This window comes from Macrobrachium nipponense, chromosome 22, assembly GCF_015104395.2.
Source record: "Macrobrachium nipponense isolate FS-2020 chromosome 22, ASM1510439v2, whole genome shotgun sequence".
In the NCBI taxonomy this organism is placed as follows: Eukaryota; Metazoa; Arthropoda; class Malacostraca; order Decapoda; family Palaemonidae; genus Macrobrachium; species Macrobrachium nipponense.
The window spans coordinates 40,908,137-40,926,965 of NC_087213.1; the positions used below are offsets into that span (position 1 = coordinate 40,908,137).

General features: G+C 41.6%; 1 protein-coding gene across 2 annotated transcripts in view; it reads right to left on the reverse strand.

Annotated features, from left to right (window-relative positions):
* Positions 1–18,829, reverse strand: part of LOC135198610 (uncharacterized) — a 266,022-nt gene that overhangs the window by 180,455 nt on the left and 66,738 nt on the right. For both annotated transcript variants that reach the window (XM_064226348.1, XM_064226350.1), the window contains exon 2: positions 4,088–4,311. In XM_064226348.1, coding sequence (XP_064082418.1) covers positions 4,088–4,311 — 224 coding nt within the window. The remainder of the gene's footprint in view (positions 1–4,087; positions 4,312–18,829) is intronic.

The following is an 18,829-nucleotide window of genomic DNA, read 5'->3' on the forward strand; positions in this document are numbered from 1 at the left end:
AGGTCAATTTAGCTTCATTATGAAATTTACTGGGGTGTTTTAGGAGGGCTTGGAACGGATTAGCCATTTTACATGTAAAATGCGGTCCAAGATACGAAAAGCTCATGATAAGAAGGCTGCCTCGGAACAGATTAATTTTGTATCTCGAGGTACCACTATATATATATATATATATATATATATATATATATATGTGTATGTATGTACGTATGTGTTCCTAAGTCAGGCCACTCTCTTCCTTCTGCTCCTGTTCCTCTCCTGAACCTGGAGTGTCTTCTTCCTCACTGGCAGACGTTGTCAGCTCTTCCAAGTCCTGGTCTGTCAGGGGGTCTGAGTGAGCATCAACGAGGGTGCCGATTTCATCCTCTGTGATGTCGTCAAAGCCCTCACCACCAAGAATTCTCGCCAAATGGACCAACTTATTAACGGTCGAGTGCTGGATTTCCTGAGGAGATAAGCTCATATAATTATGGACACAGTCCGGCCACAACTTACTCCATCATGCATTCAGGGTCTCCTCCTTCATGTTCTTCAGCAATCGGTCAATGACAGACAGAATGTAGCAATTGTGAAGTTACACCAATAAGCTTTCAGCGTAAATTCACTGTCATGGTCCATTGCATCAACAAACTGCTGGAGGGAGTTCCCGGTGTAGAGTGCCTTGAAGGCACAGATCACATCCTGGTCTATAGGCTGGAGGAGAGAGATGGTGTTGGGAGGGAGGAACTCGCGCTGGACTCCCTTGTAATAAAGATCGAGAGGGTGGCCAACAGCAATTTCCATTATAAGCAAGACCTTGAACTCCATGTCCAAATCACCCAGGTATTGCCTAACTTGAGGAATGAAGCTTTGATGGAATCAGTACTCTGTAAGGACTTTGGTGATCCAGGCCTTGGGACTGTGCATGCAGAACATAGGCAGTAATGCCTTGTTCTTCTTTTCGAGTGCCCTGGGATTTGCAACCTTGTAAATGAGGCCTGGTTTCAGCATAAAGCCAGCCGCATTCACACACATCAAGAGGGTCACCCTGTCCTTATGTGCCTTGAATCTGAATGGTTTAGCTTTGTGGTTCTTTAAATATGTCTGAGACAGCATCTTCTTCCAGAACAGGCCAGTTTCATTTATAATGAAGACCTACTCTGGGCAGTATCCTTTCTCCTGCAGAATCTTCTTGAAGGTCTCTGGATATTTCATGGCCGCCTCTTTGTCAGTCAATGCTGCTTCCCCATGTAGGGAAACAGACTTTAGGTGGAACTTTTTCTGGAACCAGTGGAGGCATCCTTTGCTCGCCTGAAAACTTTGGGGAGCTAATGACGGTCCCGGTTGTAGCTCTTCTTCCTCTTCAGGAGCTGGTTCATCAAAGCCTAAGAATTCCAATTCCCCTTCTTCATCGCCTTCCTGTGCCTCTACATCGCCACCTTCCTTTCCCTCTATGTTGCCACTTCCCATAGCAGTTGATAGCTGCAGGTAGAGCTGTCATGCTTTCTTGTATATGATGTTACAGTCAGGGGGCACGTTCTTACGGCAGACTCTATTTTCACAATTGTTTTGTCTCTCAATGTCGACACCCATAGTATACCAAGCTTACACTTTTTCTGATTTCACTTTCTTTTTTCCATGTATCTCACAGTGATCTTTTTCACATTAAAATGGCAGCCAACCGCAGCGAAACATTTGCCCTCCTTCAACATATTGAGAACTTTCATCTTCTCGTCAAGCTTCATGACCACCTTCTTTCTCTTAGGCTCTTTGCCAGAAGCCTTAGAAGGAGCAGGGCACTTTTTAGGGGCCATTTTCAGCATGATTCACACGGATATTTGCTGATACATCAAACACAGCTCCACGTTTACGTTCACGTATATTAGTAACTTTCAACACCGTGAGGCTGATGAAGGATAGATGCGCGATACACACAATTCCATCTTTGTGAGATGGGACTCTGGTTTCAACCAATCAATGCCAAGTGTACAACCAATGAGCGACAAGGAAATAAATGCTGCTCCTGGACTAGCTGCTCTGCAAACGACAGCCAATGACATGTCGAGTATCATTTCATCTGGGTAATGCTCCTAGAAGGAGTCACAGCGTCATAAGAGTTGTTAAACTGTGGGTAGCTGGCTTGGGTGAAGCATCTTTTAAGAAGAACCAATTATGTTATTGAAATCTTTTTTCATCACAAAAAATGTATTTAGTCACAAAAATATACTTAGTGTACATGCACAAAAATACCATAAGCCATAGACGAAAACATATTACATGTGTAACCTGCTATTCCCATTGTCTTACATATTTTAGTTATGCTCTGCATACTTATAGTATCATCCTAAAACACCTTATGTATATACATATCATATTTAGAAATCACCTTAGAACAAAACATTTCGTGAAATATACAGTCTGCACAAAATGTCAATGTGCATATTGTACCCACTTGACCCAATATATACTGTTCAATGTTCTATTATGTGTGTGTGTGTTTTGTGTGTGGGATACATTAGACATAATGTATGCTTTACTGCAGACTAAGAGTATCCTTTAAAATATCCTCTAATAATTCTGCTTCTCCTAAGGCTACTGGCAAAGAGCCTAAGCACCAATGGTCCTTGCAGTCAATGTCAGATGAGGAGAAAATAGACATAATTGTTATGTTGAGAGAGGGCAAGACATGGAGAAATAGCAAGCCATTAACATGTGACTGAAAGTGCAGTCACCTGCCTTGAGAACGACTATGAAAACGGTAAAACACTCAGGGAGGTCATCCTTGAGGAAGAATTTGCCGCACTCCTAACTATTACTGTCCCACCGATGGACCAGGTCTTTGAAGAATTTTATGGTCTGTATAATTTGATCACAGAAGTCAGACAGATACAGACAATTGTCATGACATGGGATAAGAATAAAGAAAGGGCCACAAATTTTATCAATATGTACTGTTAGTGAAATAGTGAAGCCCTATCAGAACACCTTTGTCAGCATGTACAAGTACCTCCAGAGGATGCAGCTGCCCGAGATCCCAGACAAGGCGGCTCCTGAAGTAGGTGAAGAGGCACCCTTAGAGGAGAAGCAACCCCTCTAATTTGCTGTGCAGTCTATCTTCATTGTCATTCATTAGACTGCACAACTAATATCATCATCATCTATAATCAACATTTATCATCAGTAAGTGCTGTATGATTTAATATCATTATAAAATTTAATGTCAAATGTTATACAGTAAATAATATGAAAATACAGTACATTGCTGTACAAAAATTTCGCATCTGTCAATAGTGGGGACCAGCGAGTAATTTTACAGATACGTTCCACAGAGAAACCCGCGAATGAATGAGTCCTCCCGCAAATATTTAGTTGTGCAGTAATAGCTAGAAAACAAACTAACAAATAACTAAAGCAATAAATAAACTAACAAATTATATAAATAAAGCTTGCTTCTTAAAAATATGTTTTGCTCCTTTTAGTTTACTTACTTCTGTTTATTCTTGCTATAAATCACTTCTGACTCCTTTATCCACTGTGTTCATAATCAAGATGGAATACCAGCACTAGGATTACCATTCATTTCCAAGCTCAATTGTAGAAGCAGTGGGCATTCCAGTGGTCTCATCAACCACCAACCCAAGAGTCTTTTGGGAGGTAATTATCAGCTCCCTGATAATGTTTGGACCTATGAGGCATTACACATTATGAATTTTTATGTATAAATAAAAACCTGAAGTCTTTTATCATACTTTGAGACTCTGAGACCTTTGTCAAAGGAAGTGTAGCTACTGAAGTGCTGATATTCTGTGCAGCATTTACAGCGCTTACTTTCACTTGGTAACCACTGCTCATACACCACTGATAACTCAATTCCACTTGGAAGGATCATCTTCTCAATTAGTTGCATGTAATGAATGTAACTGACAAAATATTAAAACTTGGATTAACTAGGAAAGTGACACTGCTTAATGTCTCTTGGATAATCAGACTAATCCTTATACTCACCCAACATCCACACTACCCAGGTTTACTTTTCCTTAATTTTAACTAAAGTTATATTTGCTGACACAAACTGCAAATTCTGGCAAAATAAAGGGTAAGTTCTCACCTCCCACTGAAATGAACTGCATCACCATTTAATTTTTCCATGCATATAATCTTCACAGCATTTTCCAGGGGTTCTAAACAATACTCTAGCCAAGTATCGTCATTGTTTGGCTGCTTTTTATCTTCATCTCCAACACCACCAGTAAACTTCTTATTGGCATATATAATGACATCATGCCATGATTCTTTGCCCTGCAACTCCATTGTGGTTGTACCTCTTGCAATCTGAAACAATTGAGTTAACCCTACAATTAAGCCTGATCTCGGTTCCATGAATGTTAAAAAATAATGCATGCAAATAAACTTTGTAACATTATACTTACTATAAACATTAAACTGCCCTTAATTTTTTACACAAAACATGTTTTAATACAAACCAAGTAATCAAATATCACCTTTCTTACATGCAACACATCCAGGTCACATAAACTTCTTGATCAAGATCAAGAAGCCTTCAATGTGCCAGACCAGTCATATCAACTCCCTGATAAAGATCACGAAGTCTTCAATTGCTAGTCCAGAACCTCGATGCCACATTAACTAAGTCTCTTTTGTGCCCACCCAGAGACACAGGAATACATACAGGAAAAAGAGGAGGGCACTCTGGTATGATTTATAATTGCTGACAACAGTAACTGTTAAGTCATTCTCAGTGTTGTCCAGACTTTTTACATGAGGTACAGGGTCAGAAAGGGGGTACTTTTCATCAAGTGAACTGAAAGGTTTGTATTAAAAAATAATTCTATTTTCAAACATATTTGTTAAACAATCCCATCAGTCTGCATCTGCCTAAATATCATATATTTCCATGTGTAAGGTGACCTTTAGATAAGACGTGGTAAAATATTATAGCAAATTTTCATGAATTTATCTCATATTTGTAGTATAAGATGACTGCTAAATTACAAAACCATCAGTGTACATGTAGGCTACCTTTTGCAGCAAGAGGTAACTTATGAAATATTGGTTATGTTAAGATGATGTTATTACAAATGCTGTTTTACTTACTATATATCCTTAGAAATTCAAAATAAATGAACTAACAAAGCTGATTCTAAATCATGTTTTTCCTACACACGTTGCCTAAAAGGGAAACCATTGTCTTGTTTATGTTTCATCACCAATCACAAATAACCCTTACGATAATTATCATTCACATGACTGGAAATATGAATATGTTGCACTATCCTAAAAGTTATTACTACTGTAATTACACTACCATTTAAATTTCTGAAAGGTTACCGAAAGATAAAAGTTGCTGTTAGGGCAACCATAACTCAATACTGTTTACATTTTCTTAGCTGGGCTCACATAGATAAAAGATGATTTCATTGGTATGGAATTATTCCTCAAATAGGCTGTTTATTTTAAAGGTATGCCAATAATATATAGAGTAAAAATGTTTTTATTACCTTTATCATCATTTTATTTCATAATGTGAATATTTTTGCGTACAGTAATACTTACGCTAGGGAGGAGTGATAACGGTAGCTTATATTTAACTTCTCTGAGGGTTGCGTGAGAGAGAGAGAGAAGAGAGAGAGAGAGAGAGAGAGAGAGAGAGAGAGAGAGAAAGAGAGATTGGTGGAGGAATAAATGAGAGTGGTTTAATGGCGGTTGTAAGCGTGTGTCTGTTGTGGTGCTCGCTATGGATATGTAATATTCAAATTACATGATAAAAGTAATGGACATTCCTTAAAAGAAATGCATAACACTTAATCAGGTCAGGGGTCAACAAGGAAAGTATGCCAAAAACCACAGTCATAGGATGCGTGTGAAGGCTAGCTAAGCATCAATAGAAAACACGAACATCAACCTTCCTGCATGGGCGCCTACTTTAGCTCTCATGAAAACTTAAATGATGAGTTGTCTTAACCTAAAAAGAGGTGTTCATTCGTACACATGTATCTTTTGTTAGGTTTGCTAACCTATCACTTTGTAAATTAATCTGTATGAGATCACTTCCTCTTTCTCCTTCGTCTGTCATAGACATCCAATTCTTCTCTGCAAAACCTATATCACGATGTAACATTTTTAAAGAATATATATATTTTGGGCTACCTCTGTGTTTCCACAACATACCTTCAATCAACCTAAGTAACATTATATCTTCCTGCCTGTACAGAGAGAGAGAGAGAGAGAGAGAGAGAGAGAGAGAGAGAGGGGGGGGGGGGGGGGGGGGGGGGGGGGGGGGGGGGGGGGGGGGGGGGGGGGGGGGGGGGGGTGGGGGGGGGGGGGGGGGGGGGGGGGGGGGGGGGGGGGGGGGGGGGGGGGGGGGGGGGGGGGGGGGGGGGGCCCTCTGTGAACCTCTCATAACCAAATGCTGTTTGCATCAGCGAACCAAAAGTACACACCGAGGCCTGCGTGTATCCAGGTCCTTACATAATTGATGGCAGCGGTGGTATGAGAACAAGAATTGCTCACCAACAGAACGCCAGAGACTGTCCAGACAATCTCCCCTATACCCTCAAGGCATGGGATTTCCGTGTTACATGAACCCGGCCAATTCATTGACATGAGGTGATTTCTTTGGAATTGTGAAGTGCATGAAAAGTTTATCAGCATATTGGTTAGTTTTGTGAAGTAGAGGACCTACCTCATTAACAATGCATTCCATGTGTAAAATTATTAGTATATTAACCCTCTTACGCTGACTGGACGTATTTTACATCAACATTTTTTGTCTCCCGTGTGCCAACTGGACGTATTTTACGTCGACTTACAGAAGTTTTTTTTAAAATTCGCGGAAAAATACTTATAGGCCTACCAGCCTAAAACTTTTCAATCACGCGCCTTGGGGGATGCTGGGAGTTCACGGATCAAGGTGTTGTTTTGTTTACAATCGTTATGAAGCGCGCAAGCGCGAATTTCTTTCTTGCCGCACTAAAAAGTATCTGTGACACATCTCGGAAATTATTTCGTCACTTTGACATAATTTTTGTACCATTGTAAATTAGCCGTTACATGAAGTATTTATATGAAAAATGTGTGCATTTTTTATGTAGAATACAACAATAAAATACTCATGTATTGTAGCTTTTATCAGTTTTGAATATTTTCATATAAATAACGATAATTGCCAAAATTTCAACCTTCAGTCAACTTTGACTCTACCGAAATGGCCGAAAAACGCAATTGTAAGCTAAAACTCTTATATTTTAGTAATATTCAATCATTTACCTTAATTTTGCAACTAATTGGAAGTCTCTATCACAATATTTCGATTTATGGTGAATTTATGAAAAAACTTTTTCCTTACGTCCGCGCGATAACTCTTCCGAAAAAAATCATACATGCGATTGTGGTAATGTTTGCACCATTTTAAAATTAGCCGGTATATAAAGTTTTATATATGGAAATGTGCGCAATTTCATGCACAATACAACTAAAAACAACCCATGGTTGTAGCTTTTATCAGTTTTGAGATATTTTCATATAAATAACGATAATTGCCAAAATTTCAACCTTCGGTCAACTTTGACTCTACCGAAATGGTCGAAAAACGCAATTGTAAGCTAAAACGCTTATATTCTAGTAATATTCAAGCATTTACCTTCATTTTGCAACAAATTGGAAGTCTCTAGCACAACAATAGTTTCCGATTTTATGGTGTTTATTTTGAAAAAAATAAACATTTTAATTATTTTTCTTTACGTCCTCAGCCAGTAACTCTTCCTTTTTCCGAAAAAATCATACGTTGCGATTGTGGTAATGTTTTTGCAACCCACCTTTTAAATTAGCCGTTACATAAAGTTTTATATATGAAAATGTGCGCAATTTCATGTAGAATACAACAAAAAATAATTGAAGGATGTAGCTTCTCTCATTTTTTAAATATTTGCATATAAATCAAGATAAATAGGAAAAAAACCACGTTCTGTCAACTTTGACTCTACCGAAATGGTCGAAAAACGCAATTGTAAGCTAAAACTCTTACAGTCTAGTAATATTCAGTCATTTATCTTCATCTTGAAACAAATTTGAAGTCTCTAGCAAAATATTTAGATTTATGGTGAATTTAAAAAAAAATCTTTCCTTCCCTCCGCGCACGGATTCTCAGCCACAAATCTCCGAAATGTGTACGTCCCATTCTCGGAATATTTGCTCCGTTTCATATTAGGCATTTCATAGAGTTTTATATATGAAAATGTGTGCAATTTCATGTAAAATAAAACGAAAAATATTTGAAGGTTGTAGCTTTTCTTATTTCCGAAATAATTGCATAAAAAAAATATATAAATAAAAAAATTTGACATTTGGTCAACTTTAACTCGTCAGATATGGTCAAAAACTGCAATTGTAAGCTAATACTTTTACAGTATAGTAATATTCAATCATTTGTCTTCATTTTGAAAGAAATTGGAAGTCTCTAGGACAATTATTTAGATTTATGGGGAATTTTTGAAAAAAATATTTGTTTACATCTGCGCGTTACGAATTCATGCATTATTTTGTGATAATATTTTCTCTGTGTTGCTTTTATCGTTTTACAATGTGTTATACACCAAAATGATTGAAATTTGGTGTAAATTACAACGAAAAAAAAAGTAACTTGTTACCTTTAACCGTTTTGCGCACAGCGCGATTTTGAATACATTATGGGTATGAAATTTCGTTTTTGCGCTATCATATATCGCATTATTTATATATGATAATGATAATTTTTTTCATTTCTGATGGTTGCATACTAAACTTCAGCCAATGACAAAAAAAGGAGCCAAAAATGAACTCTTAATCTTGAAAACTAAGCGCGCTGTGATTTTTTGAAAAAAATATTTTTTCCGCTTCCTCGCTCACTCTGAAACACCTATGTCACACGGGAGAAAATTTTTTTTTACAGCTTCGGCGTAAGAGGGTTAACCCTTAAACGCCGAAGAGGTAAAAAAAAATGTCGCCCGTGTGCCGGAGGTGTTTCAGAGTGAGCGCGGAAGCGGAAAAAATATTTTTTTCAAAAAATCACAACGCGCTTAGTTTTCAAGATTAAGAGTTCATTTTTGGCTCCTTTTTTTGTCATTGGCTGAAGTTTAGTATGTAACCATCAGAAATTAAAAAAATTATCATTATCATATATAAATAATGCGATATATGATAGCACAAAAACGAAATTTCATATATAATTGTATTCAAATTGCGCTGTGCGCGAAACGGTTAAAGGTAACAAGTTACTTTTTTTTCGTTGTAATTTACACTAAATTTCGATCATTTTGGTGTATAACACATTATAAAACGATAAAAGCAACACAGAGAAAATATTATCACAAAATAATGCATGAATTCGTAACGCGCGGACATAAACAAATATTTTTTTCAAAAATTCACCATAAATCTAAATATTGTCCTAGAGACTTCCAATTTCTTTCAAAATGAAGACAAATGATTGAATATTACTATACTATAAGAATATTAGCTTACAAATGCAGTTTTCGACCATATCTGACGAGTTAAAGTTGACCGAATGTCGAATTTTTTTATATATATTTTTTCATATGCAATTATTTTGAAAATAAGAAAAGCTACAACCTTCAAAAATTTTTCGTTTTATTCTACATAAAATTGTGCACATTTTCATATATAAAACTCTATGAAATGCCTAATATGAAACAGAGCAAATATTCCGAGAATGGGACGTACGGATTTTAGAGATTTGTGGCGGAGAATCCGCGCGTGGAGGGAAGGAAAGTTTTTTTTTTAAATTCACCATAAATCTAAATATTGTGCTAGAGACTTCGAATTTATTTCAAGATGAAGATAAATGACTGAATATTACTAGACTGTAAGAGTTTTAGCTTACAATTGCATTTTTCGACCATTTCGGTAGAGTCAAAGTTGACAGAACGTGGTTTTTTTTCTATTTATCGTGATTTATATGCAAATATTTAAAAAATGAGAGAAGCTACATCCTTCAATTATTTTTTGTTGTATTCTACATGAAATTGCGCACATTTTCATATATAAAACTTTATGTAACGGCTAATTTAAAATGGTGCAAACAAGGGATTTTGACGTAAGGAAAAATCTATTTCTGGGCGATTGGCTCGTGTCGCCAGCGAAATATCCTTTAATCTATTATTTCTAGGGTAAATGTACTAACACATACCAGAGAATAAATAAATAAAGAAAAAGGTCAGTACAACTGACTCGCTCACCCTCCAAGAGGGTGTCGGTATGAACACTATGGCGAGTGAGACCACTACCACGAGCCGCTTGCCAATAGAAATCTCCCACTACAAAATCCCCACAAGAGGGGAGCCGACCCACAGAGTGGGCAGCAACTACTACTACTCCATCCCATGCTGCCGACTGCTGCGCCTCTGGTGGCCATCCTGAAGTTAGCAGACAATCTTGAGCGATGGGATGGGTAGGGCGGGGTTTCCGCTGGCGACACGAGCCAATCGCCCAGATAGATTTTTCCTTACGTCAAAATCCCTTTTCTCTTTTGGGCTCAGCTCGTGTCGCTGCGCGAAATCGTACCAGAGAAATAGCACAAGATTGTAAAGAAAATTCAATTAAACAAAAAGGGTCTCAAATAAAAGATAACATAAAAAGAAGGAATATAATTGCTAATAAATATACATATACACAATGATAAACAAAATTAGAAATATTACTTAAATTAAACTTAAAGCTAATAATATTTCTTAAAATTAACTTAATTTTTACATATATACAGGGCTTACATGGAATATATGTTAAAAGCAGTATCTGTGTATAGATATGTACAAAGAACTCAAAAGCAATTATAACATAACTTGAACAGAACAAACTTCAATAATAATAATATATGAAGGGAATGTATATGACTTAATATACAAAACCCGTAACCATTGTAAATAAGATGTATCCCCTAGCATAAAAATAAGGGGATCACATCAGAGATCAATACATACAATCGATTGTGAGTGCCCCTAGCAAAAAAAAAAAATAAGGGACACCCACCCACCATATCACCATAAGAGCAGCTAAGACCCAAGGTAAACGTAGATGAACATGCCAGGCATAGACGAACTGTTGGGTGAGACAGGTAGAAAGGAGGACTGGATCTTCTACTAAAGATTAAGCAGAGTCGGGGGAAACTATGTTACCCGCCGCAACTGCTGAAAATTTCAGAGCTTCCAATTGGACTTTAAGTAATGACGCTTAAATACTGTCGGCGATTTCCATCCAGTATATTTTTTCAACTCATCGAAATTCATATGTTGGAAATAGTTAATTGGGAGGTGGCTACTGCCCCTGACATCATGTGCTTTTGGGAAAGAGTCAGGATTGGCTTGCTTTAATAAAGTACAGGATCTGCTGCCTGATGCCTTTATAGATAAAGTACCACCTTTTCTCTCTTAAAGAGAGGACCCGATGAGGATGAGGAGGTCCTGGACAGAAAGGCTCGTAAGGTCGATACTGGGCAAAGAGATATATCTTGTGGAAGGGGTACAACCTTCCATGGTTCCCACCTCATCAAAGGATCTTCATTCTTTGCTATAAAACTACGTTCCGGAGAAAGTAGCACTTCCCCTGTGGGAAGAAAATGAATATGATCCGGATCTCTGGATAATGCCGACAGTTCTGAAATTCTAGCTCCTGAGGCCAAGCTTAATAAAAATAGAGTTTTTCTTAAGAGCATTATAAATGAACATGTGTCATTATCAGTTTCTGAAGCCAGCTTTAGAACATCATTTAAGAACCATGATACTGACGTAGGCCTTACAGAAGGCCTAAGTCTAGCACAAGCCTTGGGAATAGACGAGAAGTAGGAGTCTGTCAAGTCTATGTTGAAACCAAATTGAAAAATCTTTTTCAAGGCTGACTTGTTTGTGTAATGTGCTAGCTGCTAAGCCTTTTTCAAATAAAGATCTGAAAAAGGATATAGCTGAATTGATTGTCATGATTCTAATATCTGATTCTCTCAGGAAGGTTGCTAACTTTTTGACAGCAGCATCATACTGTCTCAAAGTTGAATCTCTTTTATCAGATTCCAAGAAGAGAATATTTTGAGGGTCAATATTCGCATCTCTTTCGCTGCAAACTTCATGAAATCCATAAAGTTAGGGTTTTGAGAACTCCTGAGGAAGCGAACACAGTCTTCGTTTGCACTGACTGGGAGAGCCTGGGACTGGGAATTCGAAGAGGGCGAAGACCCAGTTCCAGAATTAGAGGGTACCAATTGCTCTTCGGCCAGTCTGGGGCTACTAGAGCCACTTGACCCTTGAATGTCCTGAGTTTGTTCAGTACTTTCATGAGAAGATTCACTGGAGGAAAGACATAAATCTTCTCCCAGTTGTTCCAGTCTAGGGCCAGGGCGTCCGTGGCATAGGCCAGAGGGTCCAGGTTGGGGGCCACATAACATGGGAGTTTGTGGTTCGCTTGGGATGCGAAGAGATCCACTTGTAGGCCTGGAACTCTCTGAAGAATCCATTGGAACGACTGCTGTCCAGTGACCATTCCGACTCTAGAGGTACTGATCGGGATAGAGCATCTGCTATGACGTTTCTCACTCCAGCTATATGGGTGGAGGAGAGGTGCCAACTGAACTTGTTCGCCAGGGAGAAGATGGCTACCATGACATGATTTAGATGACGTGATTTGGAGCCTCCCCTGTTTATACAATGGACTACCACTGCGCTGTCTAAGACTAGCTTTATGTGGGAGTACTTTGGCGGACGTAACCTTTTTAGAGTCAAGAACACTGCCATTGCTTCCAGTACGTTTATATGGAACTGACGGAACTGAGGTGACCAAGTTCCCTGAACTTTCTTGAACTGAGAATATCCTCCCCAACCGCTTAACGAAGCGTCTGTGTGGATGGTAATCCCCGGAGGAGGAAACTGAAGGGGCACTGATATCGATAAGTTCTTGACTTTTGCCCACGGGCGTAGTCGATTCCGTAGAATCTGAGGGACTGAGGATAATTTGTCCCTGGACCTGACATTTGCTCGTGAGCGCCAGATTCTGGTTAGGTCTTTCAGTTTGGCTTTCATCAAGATGTTTGTCACTGATCAAACCTGAGTGAACCCAGGATCCTTTCCTGGGTTCTTCTTGACGCAAGTTTGTGACTCAGAAATTGCTTTACTGACTTCGCTATTACTTTCCTCTTGGCTGATGGGATCGACAGAGTATGGGAGGATAGATTCCATTGAATGCCCAGCCGCACTGAAAGTTTGACTCTGGAGTGAGTCTTGACTTGGTCCTGTTTATCTGAAGCCTGATATTCCAGGAACTGAATCACTTTCAGTGTTGCTTTGGTGGCATTCCTCGACTGTTGGAGCCCAGATTAACAATCGTCGAGATACGCTACTACCATAACCCCTTGCGATCTTAGTTGTTGAACTACCACTTCCGCCAACTTCGTGAACACCCTGGTGCTACGTTGAGCCCGAAAGGAACTACCTTGAAGGAGAATGTCTGATCTCCTATCTTGAAGCCCAGATACGGACGGAAGTGCCTTGCAATAGGGATATGATAGTAAGCGTCTGTAAGATCGATAGAGGTGGTGACGGCCCCACGGGGAAGTAAGGTCCGTACCTGCGAGATCGTGAGCATCTTGAACTTGTCGCAGCGAATGGCTAAGTTTAAGCGGGACAAGTCTAAGATTACCCTTCTTTTTTGTGAGCCTTTCTTTGGAACGCTGAACAAGCGCCCTTGAAACTTTAATCTGTTGACTCTCGCTATAGCTCCTTTCTGAAGGAGGTCCTCCGCATACTCCGTCAATTCTTTGGATGGAAGTTGGCGGAAAGGTCTGGATGGGGGCGGGTTCGCTACCCAACTCCAACCCAGGCCTTTTGACACAATGCTTTGCGCCCACTTGCTGAAATTCCACCGGTGGCGGAAGTGAAACAGCCTCCCTCCTACCTGAAAGTCCTCATTGGTGTTGGTAGCCTCCTCGGCCTCCCCTGAAATGCTTTCCTCTATTAAAGGACCCTCCCGATCCTCTCTGACGAAAGGATCGCTTACCTCTGCCTCCCCTACCCGAGCGGTCATACTTCTGGGAAGCCTGACCCTCGAAGACTTGATTGAAGGCTGGAGAGAGAGCGTAAGAGGTGGAGGGTTGAGGCTGGGGGGAAATGACATAAATTGGCTGCGATTGAGCCTTGGAGGTAGAAGGTTGGGCTGCTTGCACCAACGGGACAGCTGGAACCGGCTGAGTAAAGCGTGGCTGTTTCTTCTGGTAAGGCTGGAAACGTCTGGGTTTCTTCTGAGCCTTACCTCTGACCACTTGATCTTGGCGTCTCTTGGCCGTAAGACCCCAACGATCTTTAAGGCTTTGGTTTAGCCTTGTAGCCTCTGCCTGGACCTCCTTCACCATTGCATCTGGGAAGAGGTCTGCTCCCCAGATGTTCGATGCAAGCAACTTATTCGGTTCATGCCGAATCGTTTGCTTCTTGGAGGACATGTTTCCTACAGTTTGTTCTAGCCGTGGCGAACTCGAACATATCAGACTGCACCGTTTGAGTCAGAGACTTGGTGAGAAGCTTAAAAAGTGGCTCAGAACCATAGGAAATGGTAGCCACCTCGGTCATGGCCATGGTATTGATAGACCTGGCCAACCTAGACTTGGCATCAAATTCTGCCTGAATGAGGCTATCCGGTAGTCTAGGTAGCTTCTCACCAAACTGCTCCATAGCACAGTCTGGTTTGAGTTTGCCCGCAGAAAAAGTGTTGGGCAGATCTTCCCACAACTCACCGGCTGAGGGAAGTAAAGGAGAACGTAGGGTCCGCTTCTTTCAGCTGAGGCACGTAATCCCCCTTCTGGGCTGCTGGAATGGTAGTCGTAGCAATCTTTGTCAAGAAAGGGAGCGGGTACTCTCTTCCATTGTAAAGATTGTGAAAGGACTCTTAAATGGCTGTATTTTCGTGTTCGAACAGTCCATGTCCTCTAGACACCTGAGCCATTCTCTTTGAGCCTGGTCTCGTGAATAGAGGACTGTCTCTTTCGGTACCTTATCGTCTCGAGTCATGGCAGAGGCGGTGAGCCTGGCGTAGCCGATGAACGGAGGCTGAAGGTCTTCCGGGTAGAACTCGAAGTCTTCAATCCTCCGAGTTCCACATTCCGGGATAGAAATAAGCCCGTCCTGGAAGGGGCGTATGAGCTACTCTCCAAGGATTGTTCATAGTGAACGGAGGTAGAGAGTCATACGGAGGCAATTGCGCTCCCCCTGTGCTGAAAGGTGGGGGAGAAGCTAGTGGAGCTTGGCTCAGTCCGGCTATAATGTTGTCCTGGGAGCTGATCCTATCAGACAACCGGGAGAACATCTGTTCCATACTGGTTTTCAGAGACCCCACCAGATCGCCCACTTGTTGCAACAGGCCAGCGTTGGAATCCAAAGCCGGAGCTGCTGCGGAGGTGGACGGGTGGCTCTGAACCGGAACCAAAGGTAGTGGAACGGTTGACTCCGCTGGAGTGTGTGATCTCTCCCTGGAGGATCTACTCCTAGAGGATTTGGAGCCGGACCCAGAAGCTTTAGACCTCTCTGCTCCGGGGTTTCTAGCCGGAGACTTACGAGATGATGATGACGCCGACGCCGTCTTTTTAGACGACGACGACGTCTTAGTCAAGGTTTTTACTGCTTGTCCTTTGACCTTAGGTCTAACGGAAGCATCAGGAGAAGTATAACAGTTCTGTACCTGTAAAGCCTTGGAAGGATGGAGAGGGTTGCAGGGGTAGAAGATCCAGTGGCACCCAAGGGCATCCCTTGGGCGTCCAACGTACCTACCTCGACCAACAGGTCGTCTACACCTACCATGGGTTCGATATTAAGATCCAATGTCGCGACTTCCGAGGAGATGTCCTGGCCTGGATCCGTCAACGAGGCAGCGAGCTGTTGTTGAATGAACGCCATAGTCGGGGCCGCCTCTGCTGGGTCGACGTAGCCCGTTGACTTGCCTCCGGGGAAGATCAGGACCGCCAACCTCTTCTCAAGAATGTAGGGCATACCCTTGGCGGCGTTCTTCCCAAAACCGCCGACCCAGGCCCGCAGGGTTGCCAGTGCGGTGTCCTTCACAGCCGGAGCCTGGAAGAGAGGGTATTTATTAGATTTTAAGATTAAACTTAAAACTAAAACTAAATTAAAAGCTTAACTTAAATTTATAGGGGATGCGAAATCCCCTGTATTTTTATCTTAAGTTTAAGAAAGATTTGAATTTTTTAAAACTTAAGAACTATAACGAAGTAGGACTGGCTAAAACGGAGTTGGAAATACTTACCCCGTCTAATAGCTGGCTCACCAGATCATAACAGATGGTGCATGTCTCGTGATACCAGACCTGGAGGTCCCCGTGCGGAGTCGCGCATGGAGCATGGGACCGGCAAACTTCATGTTCACAGGGGTCTTGAAGCGTGGCGGCGCATCCCGGATGCTCACAGTTGGTGGTCTGTAAGTGAAAAGACACATGAGCATCTTAAAGGCTATCACTTACAGGCTAAAGGACAGAAGAACTCCGCTGCATGCCGGAGCTCGGAAAAATTTTGGGCATAACCCCTACCTTAACGCCTGAATAGGCTATAACCCCGGAGAGATCCGGTGAGGCAGACAAGGGAGGGGAGGGGGATGGTTTAAGGTAGCTTAAGATAAACTTACTAGTTTAACATAACTGATTCTTAAACCTATAAAAATCGAACGTACCGGACTAAGTCCAGTGTGGTGGCGGAGCGTGTCGCGACTTCAGCGCGACGGAGGGTTAGTAGAGACCAACTGTATGCCTCGGTCCACCCTGCGGGGTGGACTAGCACCTTTCCACTTGGATGCCGGAGCTCCGGTAGAAAAGAGCCCCAGTAAGGTGGGAAAGGGCGGAGGAGGACAACACAGACTCGCGCAAGCAACGGAGCGACGGAGAAGCGACGGAGGGGGAAAGGTCAGTCCCCCCCCCCTAGCCATCCGGCCGGAACCGAGAAGCTGGAGAGGTCGAGTCCAGTCTGGGTCTGTCCCGTCCCTCTACTCCCTCCGCCTGGGGGAGAGGGAGGCAGGCTCGGGTATGCGGAGCGAGCGTGGGCAGGACCAACCCTCCCCCCGGCCCTATGGAAGAGCGGGAGGAGGGAAGATGACTGGACAGGCGTCTGGCTGCTCCGTGATCACGTAGTGACCACGGGGCGGTAACCACAAAACCAATGAAACGATAAGGCCTAGAATACACAACCGGCTGATCAGAGAGAAGCTATAAGGAAGCAACCGAACTGAAGAGCGTAGCGCATGGGCCCTACGGGCCATAACCTAGGCTAGATGAAGCCAGACGCCTACACTAACAAAAACATCATAATTAAATAAAAAACAATGAAAGAAAGAAAACAAAATAGTAGGAGAAACAATCCAGGAGTGTACGACTAACCCAGAAAGAAAGTCTAACCACTCAAGCTAACCGGGGCCGATACTAAGAGCTGTGGCTAGGGTCTGGATAGAAGGAGCCTACGTAAGGTGAAAAGACATGCATGCATGACATAAACCGCGTAGACTGTACCCTAAAACAAATAGGATGACTAAAATAGAGCGTACTAAAGTAAGGGAAGGTCTGGGTTATGGAAGACCAAGAACGAACCCGCCACGAGGCAGAACCATGCTGCCATGCTTCCGACCTAAAGTTCGTATTTTATACCTAAAAAACGGCAAATACTGGCTCAAGGACGGAAAAAACCAAATAGCAATAAACATTGAGTACTTAACTTAGCTGCTGCGATGGCTGCACGCTCCATGATAAGTAAATCCAAAATAAGGGCACAAAAACACAGAGCAAAAAGGGCACGTGTATACAGTGTGCGCTAACTGAAAAGGATGGCTACCAGAGGCGCAGCAGTCGGCAGCATGGGATGGAGTAGTAGTAGTTGCTGCCCACTCTGTGGGTCGGCTCCCCTCTTGTGGGGATTTTGTAGTGGGAGATTTCTATTGGCAAGCGGCTCGTGGTAGTGGTCTCACTCGCCATAGTGTTCATACCGACACCCTCTTGGAGGGTGAGCGAGTCAGTTGTACTGACCTTTTTCTTTATTTATTTATTCTCTGGTATGTGTTAGTACATTTACCCTAGAAATAATAGATTAAAGGATATTTCGCGCAGCGACACGAGCTGAGCCCAGAAATTACCACAATCGCATATATGATTTTTTTCGGAAGAGTTACCCCGCGGACGTAAGGAAAAAGTTTTTTCATATTCATAAATCGAAATATTGTCTAGAGACTTCCAATTTGTTGCAAATTAAAGTAAATGATTGAATATTACTAAAAATATAAGAGTTTAGCTTACAATTGCGTTTTTCGACCATTTCGGTAGAGTCAAAGTTGACTGAAGGTTGAAATTTTGGCACTTATCGTTATTTATATGAAAATATCTCAAAACTGATAAAAGCTACAATCATGAGTATTTTTTTGTTGTATTCTACATAAAAATGCACATATTTTCATATATAATACTCCATGTAACGGCTAATTTAAAATGGTACAAAAATTATGTCAAGTGACGAAATAATTTCCGAGATGTGTCACAGATACTTTTTAGTGCGGCAAGAAAGAAATTCGCGCTTGCGCGCCTGCATAACGATTGTAAACAAAACAACACCTTCTTCCGTGAACTCCCAGCATCCCCCAAGACGCGTGATTCAAGAGTTTTCGGCTGGTAGGCCTAAAAGTATTTTTCCGCAAATTTTTAAAAAACATTTGTATGTCGACGTAAATTACGTCCAGTCGGCACACGAGACTAAAAATGTCGACGTAAAATACGTCCAGTCGGCAGTAAAGGGTTAATCTATCAGTGCACACCTATCTGAAGC